At 45.8% G+C, this 18,531-nt stretch overlaps 1 protein-coding gene across 2 annotated transcripts in view; it reads left to right on the top strand.

Moving 5' to 3' along the window:
* CAPN11 (calpain 11) overlaps positions 1-18,531 on the top strand; it is a 114,508-nt gene that overhangs the window by 71,676 nt on the left and 24,301 nt on the right. For both annotated transcript variants that reach the window (XM_082251650.1, XM_082251649.1), the window contains exons 4-10: positions 5,531-5,649; positions 5,797-5,930; positions 8,869-9,037; positions 11,587-11,670; positions 11,789-11,874; positions 14,896-14,970; positions 15,820-15,980. In XM_082251650.1, the coding sequence (XP_082107776.1) occupies positions 5,531-5,649; positions 5,797-5,930; positions 8,869-9,037; positions 11,587-11,670; positions 11,789-11,874; positions 14,896-14,970; positions 15,820-15,980 (828 nt within the window). The remainder of the gene's footprint in view (positions 1-5,530; positions 5,650-5,796; positions 5,931-8,868; positions 9,038-11,586; positions 11,671-11,788; positions 11,875-14,895; positions 14,971-15,819; positions 15,981-18,531) is intronic.

Genomic DNA, 18,531 nt, shown 5'->3' with positions numbered 1-18,531 from the left:
TGGGGGCACCAGTATTGCTAATATTAGGGCGGAGGATGGGACGTTGATCTCAGACCCGATGTTAATTTCGCAAAGATTTGAGGAATACTACTCCTACCTGTATACCTCCAGGGTGGCCTACCCGCCTGAGGACTTGACCGCCTATTTAGACGAGATTGACATTCCCTCCCTCCCTCCTGCCAAGGCAGCGGGTCTGGATGCTCCCATCTCCCTGAGCGAGGTTAGGAAGGCAATAAAGTCTCTGCAGACTGGGAAGACTCCCGAACCGGATGGCCTTCCCACGGAATTTTATAAAACAAATCTAGAAGTCATTGACTCTTACTATCATGGGATACTCTGTGCGGCCTTGGAGGCAGGCTCCTTGCCGCCTTCCATGTCGGAGGCTGCTGTTGTTGTTGTCCTGCCTAAGCCCGGTAAGGACCCCGAACTGTATGCAATTGCATTGCTGAATGTGGACACAAAAATTTTGACAAATTATGGCCAATCGCCTGAATTCCATGATCCTCAGCCTGATACATGGGGATCAGACTGGATTTATGCCGGGCAAGGGCATGGACATCAACATTCGCCGCTTGCATACCAACATAGCATGTGCTGCGACGGGTGACTCACGGGGTGCGGTGGCTTTGCTGGATTCAGAAAAAGCCTTTGATTCCGTGGAATGGGAGTACCTCTGGCGGGTATTGCTTAAAGCGGAGTTCCAGCCACATAAAAATAATTTCAATGAACATACCCCCGGGACAGTCAGGGCTAGTACATTGCACAATGGATAGCCTCTGATCTGTCCCGGTTCGCACTTACCTTTTTAGAAGAAATACTCACTTTTAAAATTTCTTCTCCAGCGTTGCCATCTCTGTTGTGGGCAGCTGAAGCCAGCGCGATCCTCTTCTGCATCCTCTTCCGTGTCTTCTTCTCCCAGAATGCCCTGCACCGGCCCCTCTTGTCACTTCCGGTGCGGCGCCACATTCCTCCACAGCTTCTGGGCATGCCCAGAAGCTGTTTAGCAGGGAATGTGGCGTCGCACCGGAAGTGACGAGCGGGGCCGGTGCTGTCGCATTGATTCCTGGGAGCGATGACGTTCAGCTCCCAGGAATCATTGCAAAGCGGAAGTGATGGCGCGGGCCGTGTGGGAAGTGGAAGAGAGGTGAGTATTTTCTTTCTTCAATTACAAGGTAAGTAAAAAAAAAAAAAATCCTAACTACCCATTTCTGTTTCAGGTGACCTATAGCAAGCGGATGGCCCAAAATCGACTATGTCGATTTTGTGGCCAGAACTCCGCTTTAAATTCGGCTTCAGTCCTAGGTTTATTGGCTGGATTCGCCTCTTATGACGCCCCTACGGCTCGAATCCGTACCAATGGCCTCTTGTCCTCCCCATTCCGGTTGGGCAGGGGGACACGGCAGGGCTGCCCATTGTCTCCTGGCCTGTTTGCCCTTGCCATTGAGCCATTAGCTATATGACTTCGCACGGCCGACGATGTGGGGGGACTGGTGGTGGGACAGATAGTTGAACGCGTCTCACTCTATGCAGATGATACGCTCTTGTATCTAAATGACACCTCCAGATTCCCTTGCTGCGGCCTTGTCCATTATAGATAGACATGGTGTGTTTTCCGGGGCTCGGATAAATTGGTCCAAGTCCAGTGTACTGCCTCTTACTGCGGATAGCCCTCCCCCGCCGGCGGATATGCCCTTACAGTGGGTCACTCAGTTTAAGTATCTGGGGGGTGATAGTGCGTACGGATCTGTCCCGCTATATTCTGGATAATTTGGAACCTGTGTTTCAACAACTGGTGACTAAGTGTCAGGTGTGGCGGACTCTTCCTTTTGGCGCCAGTCGGCCGAGTGAATTTAATAAAGATGGTCTTTCTCCCTAAATTTCTTTATATTTTCAGGAACACTCCGATTCCCATCCCTGCGTCCTTTTTACGCAGATTGGATGGGGTGCTCCCCTCTTTTATATGGGCTGGAGCTGTCCCACGCATAGCTAGATGGAAATTGCAGTTGCCATTATCCTCGGGAGGCCTGGCGTTGCCGTGTTTTAAGAAATACTACTGGGCTGCGGTCCTGGTTACGGTGCGATGGTGGTTCGCCCAGCCTCGCTCTAACCCAGCGGTCACCCTGGAAGCGGCTATCATGGGCTCCTATGCGGCCCTGTCGAACTTAGTCTATCGGGGACAGAGGGCCACAGTTGAGGCGACTCCCTCCATGTGCATGGTGGTGAAGGTGTGGGAGCAAATGCTGGTGGCTACGGGGGAGGGGGGGGGACTGTTTCGCCCCATACTCCCTTGTGGGGGAACCCGAACCTGTCTCACCTCAGGTCTATCCTGGATCCCAGTATCTGAGCTAGCTATGGGGTGGTTAAATTGCAGCACATTATGCCGACGGGCTCTTTACTACCCTTCCCTGAGCTGCGGGAGAAATTTAGACTTCCATCTCGGATGTTGTTTAGATACCTACAGCTGCAACATGCGGTACAGGCGCAACTTCTGGCTCCAATAGACATTGCCCCTCATAGAGTGGAGAGGTTCCTGACCACACGTAATGCGGACAAGATTTTATCTTCTGTCTACCTCCGCCTTACGTGTGGTCAACCGGATGGGGATCCGTCCCTGTTCGGGCGCTGGCGTCGGGATGTTCCTGCTCTTCTTGAGGATGACTGGGGTCCGGCAATTCAGCAGTACCTGCCCACGATGATCTCGGCCAGGGATAGGTTCATCCAACTAAAATTTCTGCATAGGGCGTATTACACCCCCCAGCCCTTGGCTAGGATCTACCCTTCGCGCTCTGAGCTGTATACGAAGTGTCAGCAGGCAGTGGGAACCTTCTGAAATAAGTGCTGTGACAGCCGTACAGGTGCCCCTTGACCCTAGGATACTTCTTTTGGGCATGGGTGGTTTGGTGACGCAGGCCAAATATCTAAAGTTGTTACTGTTCTATTTGTCTTTCTATGCCAGGAAGGCTCTGTTTCAGAGCTGGAGGGGGGGTTGGCTCTTCCAACAGTCGCCCACTGGCAGGCGTTGGTGGACTCGACCCTCTCGCTGTACAAACTAATTTATATGGGACGTCAATGCCCACAGAAGTTTGGGAAGATATGGGATCCGTGGCTTGGGGCTAGGTCCCTGCAGATCTAGATCCCTGGGACTTATCTTGGTGGCGAGGATGAAGCTCTACTCCATGGTTGTCCAACCTTTTGGCTTCTCTGGGCCACATTGAGTGTACAGAAATTTTCTCGGGCCGCATATAAAATATATACTATAGTTAAGGTTTACAAGTAATAAAATGCCGCGCTACCGCGCCCCCCCCCCCGCACTAATTTAACACAACTAGTGGATGATGGATGATCCTCCCCATGGCTGCCTCTGTGGCCGTGCCCCCGACTCGACTTCCTTCCTCCCCAGCAAAAAATAAATAAAAATTGTCCGGGGGCAGTGGGCCGCATTGCCTGCGATTCTGGGCCTCATGCGGCCCCCGGGCCGCAGGTTGGACATGCCTGCTCTACTCCTTTATGTTCCTGGGCGATGTTTGGGTTATTATTCCCCATGGAGGGTTGGGGGGGGGGGGGTGACTCGGCGGTGTCGCCCTCTGGCCTCGCTCCTCTGCCCCGACACCTGCTCCTCCCTGAGAGGCCCCGGGCTTCGTTGGCTTTGGGACTTGGTTATTGCTGGGCTTTACTTATGTCTGATGCTCTTTCACAACATCATATGCTAGTTCCTGCTGTTTGCACTATATACTTGCATTTGTGCACATGCTCTAGGTTTTTACTGTCTAGTCTCCTTTTTTGAATAATGTACCTTGATGGTTGTGTCTGATATTTTTCTGTTTTTTATCAATAAAACTTTTCTGTTAAAAAAAAAAAAAAAAGGAAGCAATTTTGGGAGTGGAGCTTAGACTCAAACATGGCCGGCACAATGACCCTGCCAATGAATAATTTGGGATTTCTGTTTTAGGAGATCCACTAATTTGCGTTTCCCCCACAGGATACGCTGCTAATTTGGGGCCTATTTCCCCCATTTACAGCATACACAGCCAAGCACTCTGCATTTTCAGCATTTTTCCTTTGGCTCAGAGATCAGTCTAGGGATTTCTTTCTGGGTTTTTATTGGAACAGTAAATAGAATAGGCATGGGGAGCATGGGACACCCCGTAATTGTAGAACTTTACAACTTGTGGACTGCTAAGCTTCTGGCTGCTCTGTACAAAAATGCAGTCTGTATTGCACAACCTCTGGCTGCACTGTACTCTCTTGGCTGTCTTGCACATCTCCTGGCTGTACTGGGCAAACTTCTAGCAGTATTGCACACTCCTGGATGTCTTGTACAAATCCTGGCTGCAATGCACTTGCTTGGGAGATCCAACCACCCCACAGTTACTTGTATAGCTGGAACAATTACTTTCTCAGTCTAGATCAGGGGTCTTCAAACTATGGCCCTCCAGTTGTTCAGGAACTACAATTCCCATCATGCCTAGTCATGTCTGTCTCATGGGATGTGTAGTTCCGCAACAGCTGGAAGGCCATAGTTTGAGGATCCCTGGTCTAGATGGTTGGGCTTCCTAGACCAATACTGGCTCTGCTCAGTCTTGAACAAAGCTCTCTTAGATAGGCCCTTAAGCTAAGCCTAGATGGGACCTTGTTGTCTTCCAAGGTTCTTTTAGCTTCCTCGGCACAGGGGTCCCCTCCTGAAGGACTGGACCCAGTAACTCTGCTCACTGCTGCCAGGCTTTAGAATACTTATGGGTTCTCCCTCCACTATCTGCCAAGGGATTGGCCAGAGTTCCCTAAATATTCAGGCTGTCTGTCCCGTTCTCCCTCCCACCAGCGGCGGCGGGCGGCTTCTTCTGAGTCCCGGTGACCGGCGGCGCGACTCCACGAGTCCTTCCGGTCCCGCCTCCTCCTCGGCCAATGGCAAGGGGTTTGCCTTGTGGCAAATCAGGAAGCGTGTATCGGACGCGCTTCCTGATTGGCCAGGAGAAGGATCGGTGTGACCATAGCGAATTTTCATTCGCTATTGTCACACAATGGGTGGGCTCGGGACGCACTGCTCTGCGTCCCGGATCCACCCTTTGCATCGCCCTATTAGAGCCTCTGGCTCTAATCAGGTGATGCCAAATGAAAAAAAAATCCCATTGTACTCCATGCGTCCGGTGCCCCTGCATGCAGATTAGGGGGCTGGATGCATGGATGGGGGGCGGCGCCCCTGCGCCTTGTATACACCAGACGCCACTGCCTCCCACTATACTTTTGGAAGTCTCTAGAAGACAGGGGAGAGTAGCAGAACAGCAGCTTGTGAGACACTGAGCAGTCTTAAGTAATCAACCCCTGCTCCATTGTTTACAGAGGAGGAGCCACACTAAACATACCTAGGAAGGTGCTACACAACTGCTCCCCTCCCAACAAATTTCTTCTTGTGGTTATTTTTAAGAGATCTTAACAGTTCAGCCATTAAAGAAGATGTTCTGGTTCAGAGCAGAATTGGGAATATCTTGAATCGTCTCACAATTTTTACCAATTTTGTTGAATTTCTCCGTAGGTGACTGTTGGCTCCTGGCTGCTATCGGTTCCCTAACACTGAATGAGGACCTCCTGCACAGGGTTGTCCCCCATGGACAAAGCTTCCAGGAGAACTATGCTGGAATCTTCCACTTCCAGGTACATGGAGCGAATGTGAATTCTTGGTTGATCCAGGAGACTTCCCGCATTTCATAAATATTCACTAAACTAATTTTTCTACAATGTTTATGGTTCAGCATATCGTCTCACGGCTGACCCCCCCTATGTGTTGTTTTCCTCCTCCAGATCTGGCAGTTTGGTGAGTGGGTGGACGTGGTGGTGGACGATCGCCTGCCGGTGAAGGATGGAGAGTTGGTCTTTGTACACTCCGCCGAGTGCTCTGAATTCTGGAGTGCCCTGCTGGAGAAGGCCTATGCCAAGTGAGTATAACATGGACAGACCGTGCCAACCTGAGCACAGGAAGAGGTAGAATTTCTATCTTCTGGACCTGTCTGTAGCACCCCTCTGGCACCCCAACGGTTGTCCCTGTTTAGGACAAGGGGCCTACATGTCAATTGCTCCAAGGGTTGATATGAGCCCATAGGCTTATGGAAAGCGTAGTTAAAGGATCGAATACCCACTGTTAAGCAAGGTGGGTTAGAGCAGTGTTTCTCAACTCCGGTCCTCAGGGCACACTAACAGGCCAGATTTTAAGTATTACCTAGGGGAGATGCAGACTAGAATACTGCCATCACTGAGCAGCAAATGATATCACCTGGGATGTATTTCAGTTTTCTTGCAAACCTGGCCTGTTAGTGGGCCCTGAGGACCGGAGTTGAGAAACACTGGGTTAGAGGGCACTCTTAACTACACCACAATGCCTCTGATTTACCATAACACTGGCACCCTATGTAAGCACCTGGTACAGTACAATACAGCCACTCAACACTTCCTCTAATAAATAACCCAACACCAGATGTGACCCTCTGGTATTTTATAATGCAACCGTACCACAATGCATTTGATACCGGCCACTTTATTAGGTACACCTGTTCAATTGCTTGGTAACACAAATTGCTACCAGCCAATCACATGGCAGCAACTCAATGCATTTAGGCATCTAGACGTGGTGAAGATGACTTGCTGAAGTTCAAACTGAGCATCGAAATGGGGGAAAAAAAGGAAATTTAAGGGACTATGAACGTGGCATGGTTGTTGGTGCCAGACAGGCTGGTCTGAGTATTTCAAAAACTGCTGATCTACTGGGATTTTCACACACAACCATCTCGGGATTACAGAGAATGGCCAGAAAAAGAGAAAATATCCAGCGAGCGGCAGTTGTGTGGAGGAAAATGCCTTGTTGATGTCAGAGGAGAATGGGCAGACTGGTTCCAGATGATAGAAAGGCAACAGTAACTCAAATAACCACTTGTTACAGCCAAGGTATGCAGAATACCATCTCTGAACACACAACACATTGAACCTTGAAGCAGATGGGCTACAGTAGCAGAAGACCGCCCCTGGTGCCCTTCCTGTCATGTAAGAACAGGAAACTGAGGCTGCAATTCGCACAGGCTCATCAAAATCTGACATTAGAAGAATAGAAAAATGTTGCATAATAACAGAAAGAGCCGCTCAGATGAGGTGAAGTACTCCGGTGCAGGTCGGATCCGCCATCCAGATACTAAGCAATCAAAGGAAAGTTGAACGCACTCAGGAGTATAATGAAGTAGAAGTGCTTTTATTCCCCATAAAACATGAATACATGCAGTGCATCACACGGACATGGGACAAGATTAGAAAAATGTTGCCTGGTCTGAGGAGTCTGGATTTCAAGATGTGACATTCAGATGGTAGGGTCAGAAATTTGGCGCATGGATCCATCCTGCCTTGTATCATCGGTTCAGGCTGGTGGTGGTGGTGTAATGGTGTGGGGGATATTTTGCTTGGCAAACTTTGGGCCCCTTAGTACCAACTGAGCATGGTTTAAACGCCTCTGCCCACCTGAGTATTGTTGCTGACCATGTCTATCCCTTTATGACTACAGTGTCCCCATCTTCTGATGGCTCCTTCCAGCAGGATAATGCACCATGTCACAAAGCTCCAATCATCTCACCACTGGTTTCTTTACCATGACAATGAGGTCACTGTACTCCAATGGCCTCCACACTCACCACATCTCATCCAATAGAGCACCTTTGGGATGTGGTGGAACGGGAGATTGGCATCATGTATGTGCAGCCGACAAATCTGCAGCCACTGCGTGATGTTATCATGTCAGGCGGTTCTGAAGGCAATGGGGGGTCCAACTCTGTACTACCAAGGTGTACCTAGTAAAGTGGCTGGTGAGTGCAAAGCATAACACAGGCACCCTATGTTTCCATCGGGTACATCATAATACAACTACACCACATTGCCTCTGATATACCATTACACTGGCACCCTATTTGATCCCCAAGTAGCAATTAATAAGAGGCATGAAGGGTCACTTCCAATGATCGTTATACACAGGGGAATGCTAATCTGGGGATTTTCAAGAAAGTTGTCCAACATGACTTTGTATGCTGTTGTACCCATTACTGGTGACTTCTGAACTCAATTAATTGGAGGAAGGGCCACACCCTATTGGCCATATACAGTAGTGTATGTTCTACGCATGTTGCATGTTTACTGTATGTGAGGTGTACACAGGGCTTACAGGGGCGTGGGATCACCTCCAGTATTGGCACTTCTTTTGTCCATGTCTTGTGTTCTCACCTCTCCTGTATACCAGTTGCTCTCTGTAGACCCTAATACAGGGGCAGGGCTGGCACCAGTATAAGGCTGTTTAGGCAGCCGCCTTAAGGCACAAGGATGATGGGTGGGGGGATCTGAATCCCCGGCCACTTGCTGGGAATTAGGATTTTTAATATACCTTTCTTCTGTTCTCTGGAACTGCCCCCTCAATCTTATTGGGCACAGCGTGGAGGTTTTAGTTTGCCTCGCCTGCCATCTGCCTGTGACCCTGGGGAAAGGGGGAGTACATGGCCCCACCCCCCGCATTACAGCACGGCTCTGGCTTTCAGTGCTGTGTGGCATCTTTTATGCTGCACTCCATCGCATTGTGGGCTTGGAGCGGGAGGGGTGCCAGCACATCTGTGGATGGTGAGGGGGATGTGGGTGGACCCACTCACTCATTGCACACGCTGGTCGGAAACAGTTTGATTGGGGTTTTGGGTGCAGCATTGCGTCATTCACTGTGTGAGCGAAGTGTGGGACTGGGGCGCTGTATTGTGGGGAAGGAGGGTGTCGGGGGTTCGCCCTCGCCTGGGCGGACAGGGATCCTTGCACTGGCCCTACACCGGGGCTGACTCTCCCTCTCTCCTTTTTCTCCTGCAGACTGAATGGCTCTTATGAGGCTCTATCAGGTGGCAGTACCACTGAGGGGTTTGAGGATTTCACAGGCGGTGTGGCCATCATGTATGACCTGAAGAAAGCCCCCCGAGACCTGGACAAAATCATCAGCCGGGCAATAGAGCGAGGGTCCCTACTGGGCTGCTCCATCGATGTAAGAAACCCTTTTATAGGGTGATACAAATACTTGAATATTCCTGTTATAAAATAAAATATTCCTTGTATGTGTTATTTTTAAAAGTAAATTTAAAGTAGGTTTAGAAGAACTATAAATAAACTAAAAATGATTTTTAAAAATGTACCGTTATCTCAACAGAAATATTTCATGAAATCTGACATTTATATAGAATTTATTAAAGGAAACCTGAGGCGGGTTCTAATTCATTGTTTTGCTATAGTATCAATTATTTTTTCAATAATTTTATTATTGGGTTTTAACAAAGATGAATTGCATAAACAGAAGACTGAATTTGACAAAAAAAAGCCAAAAGATTATATAATGCCATGGATTGGACATAGAGCAACTCTTATTTAAAATGAGATTATATACAGTATTTAAAACAAAGGAAAAATAACAAAATACCTTTTTTAATGATTTTATATTAATATTAAATAGCGGAAAAGATATTGTATCATTTTGTATTCTATTGTATTCATTCTGGTAGCAGTTGGCATCTATTTATTATATTAGAAATAGGGTTTTTCCTTGATTTATGTTTCTTCTTCTTAGTCTTTTTACTTTTATGTCAAGAAGAAAAAAAATACCTTATTGATTATTTATTAATAATTAAATAGCGGAAAAGATATTGTATCATTTTGTATTCTATTGTATCAATTCAGGTAGCAGTTAGCATTTATTTATTATATTTGTGATAGGGTTTCTTCCTTGATTTCATTTTTCTTCTTCTTAGTTTTTTTACTTTTATGTCAAGAAGAAAAAAAGACCTTATTGATTATATATTAATAATAGTTAAATAGCAGAAAAGATATTATATCATTTTGTATTCTATTTTATCAATTCTGGTAGCGGTTAGCATTTATTATATTTGTGATAGGGTTTCTTCCTTGATTCATTTTTCTTCTTCTTAGTCTTTTTACTTTTATGTCAAGAAGAAGAAAAATACCTTATTGATTATTTATTAATAATTAAATAGTGGAAAAGATATTGTATCATTTTGTATTCTTATGTATCAATTCTGGTAGCAGTTAGCATTCATTTATTATGTTTGTGATAGGGTTTCTTCCTTGATTCATTTTTCTTCTTCTTAGTCTTTTTTTACTTTTATGTCAAGAAGAAAAAAAAGACCTTATTGATTATTTATTAATTATTAGCGGAAAAGATATTGTATAATTTTGTATTCTATTGTATCAATTCAGGTAGCAGTTAGCATTTATTTATTATATTTGTGATAGGGTTTCTTCCTTGATTAATTTTTCTTCTTCTTAGTCTTTTTACTTTTAGGTCTAGATTCTAGAAGAAGAAAAAGACCTTATTGATTGTATATTAATAATAATTAAATGGTGTAAAAGATATTCTATCATTTTTGTATTCTATTGTATCAATTCTGGTAGCAGTTAGCATTTATTTATTATATTTGTGATAGATTTTCTTCCTTGATTAATTTTTCTTCTTCTTAGTCTTTTACTTTTATGTCAAGAAGAAGAAAAAGACCTTATTGATTATTTTAATAATAATTAAATAGCGGAAAATATATTGTATCATTTTGTATTCTATTGTATCAATTCCGGTAGCAGTTAGCATTTATTTACAGGCATACCCCGCTTCAAGTACATTCACTTTATGTAAACTCATGAGTACGGACACAGCCTGGTCAGCTTGGCATGGCACTACTCCCAGTTTTTAGCCTTGGCATCTATGGGAATACTTGGTCAGCTTGACATGGCACTGCTCCCAAACCATAAGTGGCAGGAATACCAAACTTAGGGAGCATCGAGAGGGGACCCAGGACTACAACATTTCCTACTTGTGGCCGGCCAGCTTGCCTAGGTAATCTACCATGTGATAGTCCTGGATCCCCTTAACATGCTCCCCAAGCTTGGTGTCCTTGTCACTTATGGTTTGGGAGCAATGCCATGTCAAGCTGTCCAAGATTTCCTATGGAGCTAGTGTATTTACATGCATTGAGAAATGAAAAAAGGTATTGCTTCACTTTAAGTACATTTTCATTTTACATAAATGCTCTGGTCCCATTGTGTACTTAAACGTGGGGTATGCCTGTATTATGTTTTGTGATAGGGTTTCTTCCTTGATTCATTTTTCTTCTTCCTAGTCTTTTTACTTTTATATCAAGAAGAAGAAAAATAACTTATAATCAATATATTATTAATATTTAAATAGTGGAAAAGATATTGTCAATTCTGCTAGCAGTTAGCATTTATTTATTATATTTGTGATTAGGTTTCTGCCTTGATTCAGTAGTCATCAGAACAGGAATGAAGGAGAGATATATTCCAATTAGGATTTCTTCTCCCTTTCTGTTCTGTTCTGTGTCTGGGACAGGAGGTGAAGTTATATCTTATAAGAAATTTGAAGTATGGGCAGAGATGTATCCAACATGGCATGCAAAAAATATCTCTGGAAGGAGAAATGCCTTCTGGGTAAATGCTACATGTACATGGTTTTGCCCATAAAGGGAATTTTACTACATATGGCTGTGTGTGACCACTTGTTCTCTTGCTCAGATCACCAGTTCCTTCGACATGGAAGCCGTAACCTTTAAGAAGCTGGTGAAAGGCCACGCATACTCAGTGACAGGTCTAAAAGAGGTGAGTATGATGGGTCACAATGTGACCAGATAAAGGCCACGCTCCCCTTCGGTGTATTCATGGTGACGTCTTCTCTATGGTCACCTGACATGACTCTGATTGTTGTCTTCTCTGGCAGGTCAACTATCGGGGACGGGGAGAGAAACTGATCCGGATTCGGAACCCCTGGGGGCAGGTGGAGTGGACAGGAGCCTGGAGCGACAAGTGAGGGCACAAGACTTTTATGTCTTAGAACAAGAAATGTAAACTTCAAGGAAGAAGAATTGTCTGAAAATACTGGATTTTTTGATTTTTTTCTTATTTTGCCAAAACCGGTCCAGTCATGTCCAACCAGTATGGCTTGGTTCATTCCCCCCACAGGTTTAATTGGAAGGGGAATGGGCATTCATGGATGGGCTGATGGAGATGGCTTAGTGGGAGAGGTGGCAGTGGTGGGACAAGCTCCTTTTTTAGCACCTGCAGTAAACGGGCCACAGGGCACCCCCTCCTCCTCCTCTTCACTCCTTTCCTATCCTCAATTTAAACTGTGAACCCTTTTTTTTTTTTTAAATCTTTCTATTCAAATGGTTTTTATTAAAGGCAAAAGAAATGCGGTATAGAAACAGGCCTTTGAAAGATTAGGTACATGCCTTGATAGTATAAGTGGCATAGAAATACATAACGGCAGCATATAACAATCAAGTAACAGGTAACAATGTGATACGTAAAGGGGGTCATTCCGGCGCCCTGTCTGAGAAGCATAGAGGGCAAGCACTAGATGTAGTTGTGGCCTAGGTCACAATGCATGGATGGACCCCTAACCAGACCTGAAGAAGGGGTCTCAGCCACAACAAAGATGCATATCTAGAGTAGTTGTGCCGGAGGCCGGGTGGGGGGGGGGGGGGACTGGTAGGGCTGGGAGGAAATCAGGGTGAGTAGGAGAGGGTCGAGGTTATAGCAGGTGCCCAGAGAGAGTCTCGAACCCCCATGGGGGCCCAGAGTCCTGCCTTTTTTACACCCCATCATGCTGAAGTGCCCTGGGCAGCCACCTTGCTTTGACCCTGACCTGGTCCCAAAGGGCTGAAGAGGGCAGTTCATAAAGGTTTGCAAAACTACTTTTTTTTTTTTTTTTTTATTAAATAATTTTTATTGAGGTTTTATCTTTGAACAAATAACATATACTTTACAAGTACATAACAATAGATTGGGGCAATAACCCCAGTAACAAAAGGCATGAAGTATGAGAAAAACCGAAATGGTAACAATGCCACAAAAGGCGAACTGCGCATGAATGGCAGTAGTGACAAAGATGACTAGGGGATGGAGCAGCCACAGGATTACACAAGACCGCAAACCTCTCCAGGCCTGCAGCTGTCAGTATCATCGTCTAGACCGGTGAACCTCCTATGATCCCTCACTTATGGTCCGGAGGGCACACCAGTCCGGCCAAAGCTCCAGGCCGCCCCAGAACCCCACGCCAAAGTTGACATCCAATATAATAACTGGTAGAGAAAACATGAACAACAAACGGTAAAATATAAAGTCCTCTTCAACTTCCAACTTCTAAGCCTGATTCAGCAGAATAGATGTGCATTAATGACCCAATTTCCACTAACTTCCTTTAAGAAAGCCACTGGTAACCGCTCGGTGTCAATGGGACCAATTTTTTTCATACGCAATAATCTTACCATCCTTGTAAGCTAGGAGTTTTTCGTACACAGCAATTGTTTTGACATGGGATATAACTTCAGTCATGGAAGGGGAATCATTCGTTTTCCATTTACGCATAAGAACTGATCTAGCAGCAAATATGATATGCATAATGATAGACCTGGAATTTTTCGGGTATGAGGTGATTGTCAGCCCAAGGATGGCTAATTCTATGGTGGGTTTGACTGAGATACCGGTGATTGTGGAGATCAGGCCGAAAACAGCTGTCCAAAAGGTACGCAGACGCGGGCAAGCCCACACCGTGTGCGGCAACGTTCCCACCTGTCCACAATCCCTCCAGCACAGATTAGACTGACCGTCGGAGAATTTAGCTGTAATGTAGGGGGTGTAATGCCACCTAGTAAGAAATGTATTAGCTAATTCCCAGTAATTTGAACATCTGGAGAGTTTATAGGTGGTAGAAATTTCCGCCGACCACTGCTGATCCGAAAACGTCTTCCCTACGTCCGCTTCCCACTTGATATGAGCAGATGCTTTAGAAAACGTGGTTTTAGAATTAATCAAATTATATATTCGAGTGATACCTTTTGAGTTTAGTACTATGTGCATGCCAGAATTTCCAAAGATCTTCTGACACCAAGACGTGTGTGGTGTGCAGTGTTTTACAAAAGGTGGAAATTTGACGATATTTAAAACTGTCCGCGACAGGGAGAGCATGTTTAGTTTGTAGGGCTTCAAAGGGAAGCCGATCAGACCCATCGTATAGGTGTGCTAAGTGTGTGATACCTTTCCGCTCCCACCCTGCTACCGAAATATCAGGGATAACCCATCGAAGCGAGGATAACGGGATTGGGATCTTAATAGAGTGCGATGGGTCAATGGGAGAATTGAGAAAATACGTCCATCCCTGCAGTGTAGCCTGTACAGTAGGATGAGTTATGCAAAACTACTTTTTTTTTTTAAAGAAAATTTCACCCAAGCAGCACACATTGCAACAATTTGAGATTCTTTTAGCTTATCTCTAGTAAAATGTAGTCTGCTGAATTAAAAAAAAATAAAGCCATCCTAAAGCACATTCCTTCTCCAAATACCCTTCCCTGAAAACAATGAATCTTCCCAGTTTTGAGTGGTAGTCCTTGCAGAAGGGTCTCCCATACTGGTGGACATACCAGGATCACAAATAAAAGGGATGCGTTTGCTCTTCTGGCATGCAGAGCAGTTTAAAAATGGGATAACGGAATGTCGATTTTTTTTTTCCCGGAGAAAAGTGCTAGAATGGGGATAATGGAGAGGAACCCTAAGGCAGCAGAGGAGTGCAATTCTATCTGTTCTGGTCACCGCTGTGTAGTGTCATCCAGGAATTATGGAGAAGTGTTGTAGCAATGGCACATGCTGTCTACAGCTCTGAAAATTGGCATTTAGGGTTACTATTTGGGATTGGTTGTAACTCTGTGGTGGGTTATGATGGGATCTGCTGCTTGGGGAAGATTTTTGCTTCTGGGGAGGGCGGACTGTGATGTATAGTAGTAATCCTCCTTTAACTGACTTCAATACTTCCATTTCCTCTGATCTCAGCTCCTCCGAGTGGAATGAGGTTGACCCTTCTGAGCGTGAAGACCTCCACCTGAAGATGGAGGATGGAGAGTTCTGGTGAGTTATTACTGGGGTTGTCTGAGATGTCCGCAGTTCTATATTGAGGGGATTCAGTGTAGATAACTTGTTTTGGAAAGGTTTCAATGAACTATAACTAAAACCTTCTTTATCCCACATTCTTAAACTGTGCCCTTATCTGCCCTCCTATTGTATTTCCCCACTCTCTATCCTCCCCTTGTCCTTGGCACCCGCTGTCTTCCCTCTGTCCTTCACCCCCTCTGTCCTTCACCCCCCTCTGTCCTTCACCCCCCTCTGTCCTTCACCCCCCTCTGTCCTTCACCCCCCTCTGTCCTTCACCCCCCTCTGTCCTTCACCCCCCTCTGTCCTTCACCCCCCTCTGTCCTTCACCCCCCTCTGTCCTTCACCCCCCTCTGTCCCTTACCCCTTCTGCCCCTTACCCCTTCTGCCCCTTACCCCTTCTGCCCTTTACCCCTTCTGCCCTTTACCCTTTCTGCCCTTTACCCTTTCTGCCCTTTACCCTTTCTGCCCTTTACCCTTTCTGCCCTTCACCCTTTCTGCCCTTTACCCTTTCTGCCCTTCACCCTTTCTGCCCTTCACCCTTTCTGCCCTTCACCCCTTCTGCCCTTCACCCCTTCTGCCCTTCCCTTGTATTATCCCACTCTCTGTCCTGTTCTTGTCCTTCATCCCCTCTACCCTCCCTCAATCTGTGTCCTATCTTTACTTCCCTTATCCTGCATCCCCGCTGCCCCCCCCCCCTCGTCCTTGGTCCTCTGTCCACTCACCCCACGCCCCCTCTGTTCTCCCCTTTTTAATTGCTCCACCTTCTGTCCTCTTTTAAACGTTCAATTCCCTCTCTGACCTTCGTTCGTGTCCTTTCCCCACCAGGATGTCTTTCCAGGAATTCCTACGCCAATTCTCTCGGTTGGAGATCTGTAACCTTACCCCCGATGCACTCAACACAGATGATGTCAGCAAGTGGCACACAACGCTGTATGATGGCTCTTGGCGGAGGGGCAGCACAGCTGGTGGCTGCAGGAACAATGCAGGTAGGTGGGCTCTTCTAGAATTTGAAGGAGGCCTCCACTTTTTTTACTACCAGTCAATCAACCAGGTTTATTCAGTTGTCCTTCCATGTGACAAGTATCATTAATTTTGTATTTATTTTCTTTATGGAGACAGATTTACATCTGTGACACTCTCTGTGAGTCTCATCATACATATAAGCCCTTTAAAAACCAGCCAGGAATGCTGGGACAACCGGTCCTCTATAGTAGGGATAGACCGATATGGTTTTTTCAGGGCCGATACTGATATTATGGTCACAACGTATTGGTATCGGCCGATATTTTGTACATTTAAAGTTTTGAAAAATAAAGAAAATTTTTCACACAAATCTGGTACGGAACATGTTAATTTTTGTTTAATGCTTAATGGCTGGCTTGCTGGCACCCTGTGGTGGGTGGCTGGCTGGCTGGCACCCTGTGGTGGCTGGCTGGGTTGCTGGCACTCTGTGGTGGGTGGCTGGCTGGCTGGCACCCTGTGGTGGGTGGCTGGCTGGCACCTTATGGTGGCTGGCTGGCTGGCACCTTATGGTGGCTGGCTGGCTGGCACCCTGTGGTGGGTGGGTGGCTGGCTGGTACAGGGCCTGTGGGTGGCTGGCTGGCTCACTGGTACAGTGCCTGTGGCAGGCTGGCTGGTACAAGGCCTATGGTTGTGGGTGGCTGGCTGGCACCGGGATATTGGCAATATCGGCCAGTTCCGGGGCAAATACCGATATATCGGGGAAAGTGCATATCGGCCTTGGCGATAATCTGTCTATCCCTACTCTTTAGATGATGGGGATAAGTGATAAGAGACGTTTTAGCAAAATGAATTTAGCTGCAGCATGACTGGCTTTGCCTTTAAAGCTCTGTGTTGCTTGTTGAACTGCTTAGGCAATTTTTTTTTTTTTTTTTTTGAAACTACACTTTTTAACTGATTTAAGAGTTTTTTTTTTTTTTTTTTGGGGGGGGGGGGGTGTATTTAGTGTAACTTTTTCATATATTCTTCTTTGTATTTAATGGTTTCCTTTTGTGTATATTTAAATATTATTTATGTACTGTAGCTTTTCATTTTAATTGTACTTGATTTTGCTGGATATATTTTTTTTCTTTCTGTAAATTCTGTGGATCTCCTGGCCTCCCAAGTTCAACAGAAAATTGAAGAGATTTGGATTGAGGTGCAAGGATCCTCTAGTGGAAACAGTGGATGCTCTGGGGGCTCTATGAAATCTGTATATATTTCCTCCCCTCCTTGTCTTTGACCCAGGATCAAAATAGAGGGCGTGCTTGTCATCTTAATTTCTCCAAGTTGGCCCAGGTGGATGTGTGGTACACCCACCTGGTGAGACTTCTGGCAGATGTACTGTGGGCCCTTCTGGACCTTGTAGGTCTACTGTCCCAAGGGCCGATTTGCCATTCTGTTTTACAGTCTTTACGGTCACTGGCTTTAATGGCATCGCTTTTAAAGCCCAGATTCTAAAGGACAGGGGCATCTTGGAATTCCTACGAGGATCAAGGCTAGGAAGCCTACGTCCCACAAGGTCTATCTATCAGAACTTCACTTGGTTAGTAGTCTAGGGGATTACAACCAAGGAGCATCTCTGTGGGATAAAGCCTCTCCTTCCTGCAGCTGGGTCTGAACCAGCGGTTCAAAAACCACTGACCTTTCACTGTTTGATTAGGACCTTTTGTACAGGGGGTCCCCATGTATCACTTCCCATCAGTTACATCGTGACTCCTTGAGATCCAAATCATGTTCTTTCTGTGAGTCAGAAACCACCTTTTAAACCTATTAGTGACATTCCTGTCTCTACTCACACCCACAAGGTGGTATTTGCTGTAGCCATCACCTCTATGGGGTGAATGTCTGAACTGGCAGCATTATCTTTCTTGAAGTGGTTCTAAACCTCAGACCTAAAATATAAACAAAGCATTTCCCTCTATAGCAGGGGTGTCTAAACTACGGCCCTCCAGCTGTTGCAGAACTACACTTCCCATGAGGCTTTGTAAATCTCTGATATTCATAGACATGACTAGGCATGATGGGAATTTGTAGTTCCTCAACAGCTGGAGGGCCATAGTTTGGACACCACTGCTCTATAGTGTGTGCTTGTCTCAAACCAGGACACTGTTATTTCTATCTACTACTATCAGCATGAGTCACTTCTGACAACTTTTCCTGACACCATGAGAAAAAAGGTGACAGGGGAGCTCTAGCTGATTGACAGCCTCAGCTCTGTTCCTGTCTGCTGTGTAAAACGGGTGTGTCCCTTCCCTCCAATCAACTCTTAGAGCTCTCCTCACTTTTGTAACTTCAGCTCTCCGCCCCCTGCTTCTTAGAGCTGAAAGATTCTGTTAATTCTGCACTTTGAATGGCTGTATAGGGAAGACACCTGCAGATAAACAGGTACAACTCAAGTAGGATGATTTGTTTCCTCTCTGTGTATCACTTGAGGTGAGGCACTCCACTGAGTGTATATATGTGTGTGTGTATATATATATATATATATATATATATATATATATATATATATATAATATATATATATATAGGTTT

Source organism: Pelophylax lessonae (assembly GCF_965119305.1).
Source record: "Pelophylax lessonae genome assembly, chromosome: 3".
Classification (NCBI taxonomy): domain Eukaryota; kingdom Metazoa; phylum Chordata; class Amphibia; order Anura; family Ranidae; genus Pelophylax; species Pelophylax lessonae.
Note: the sequence above shows the minus strand (reverse complement) of the source record. Positions and strands in the feature narration are given on the sequence as shown.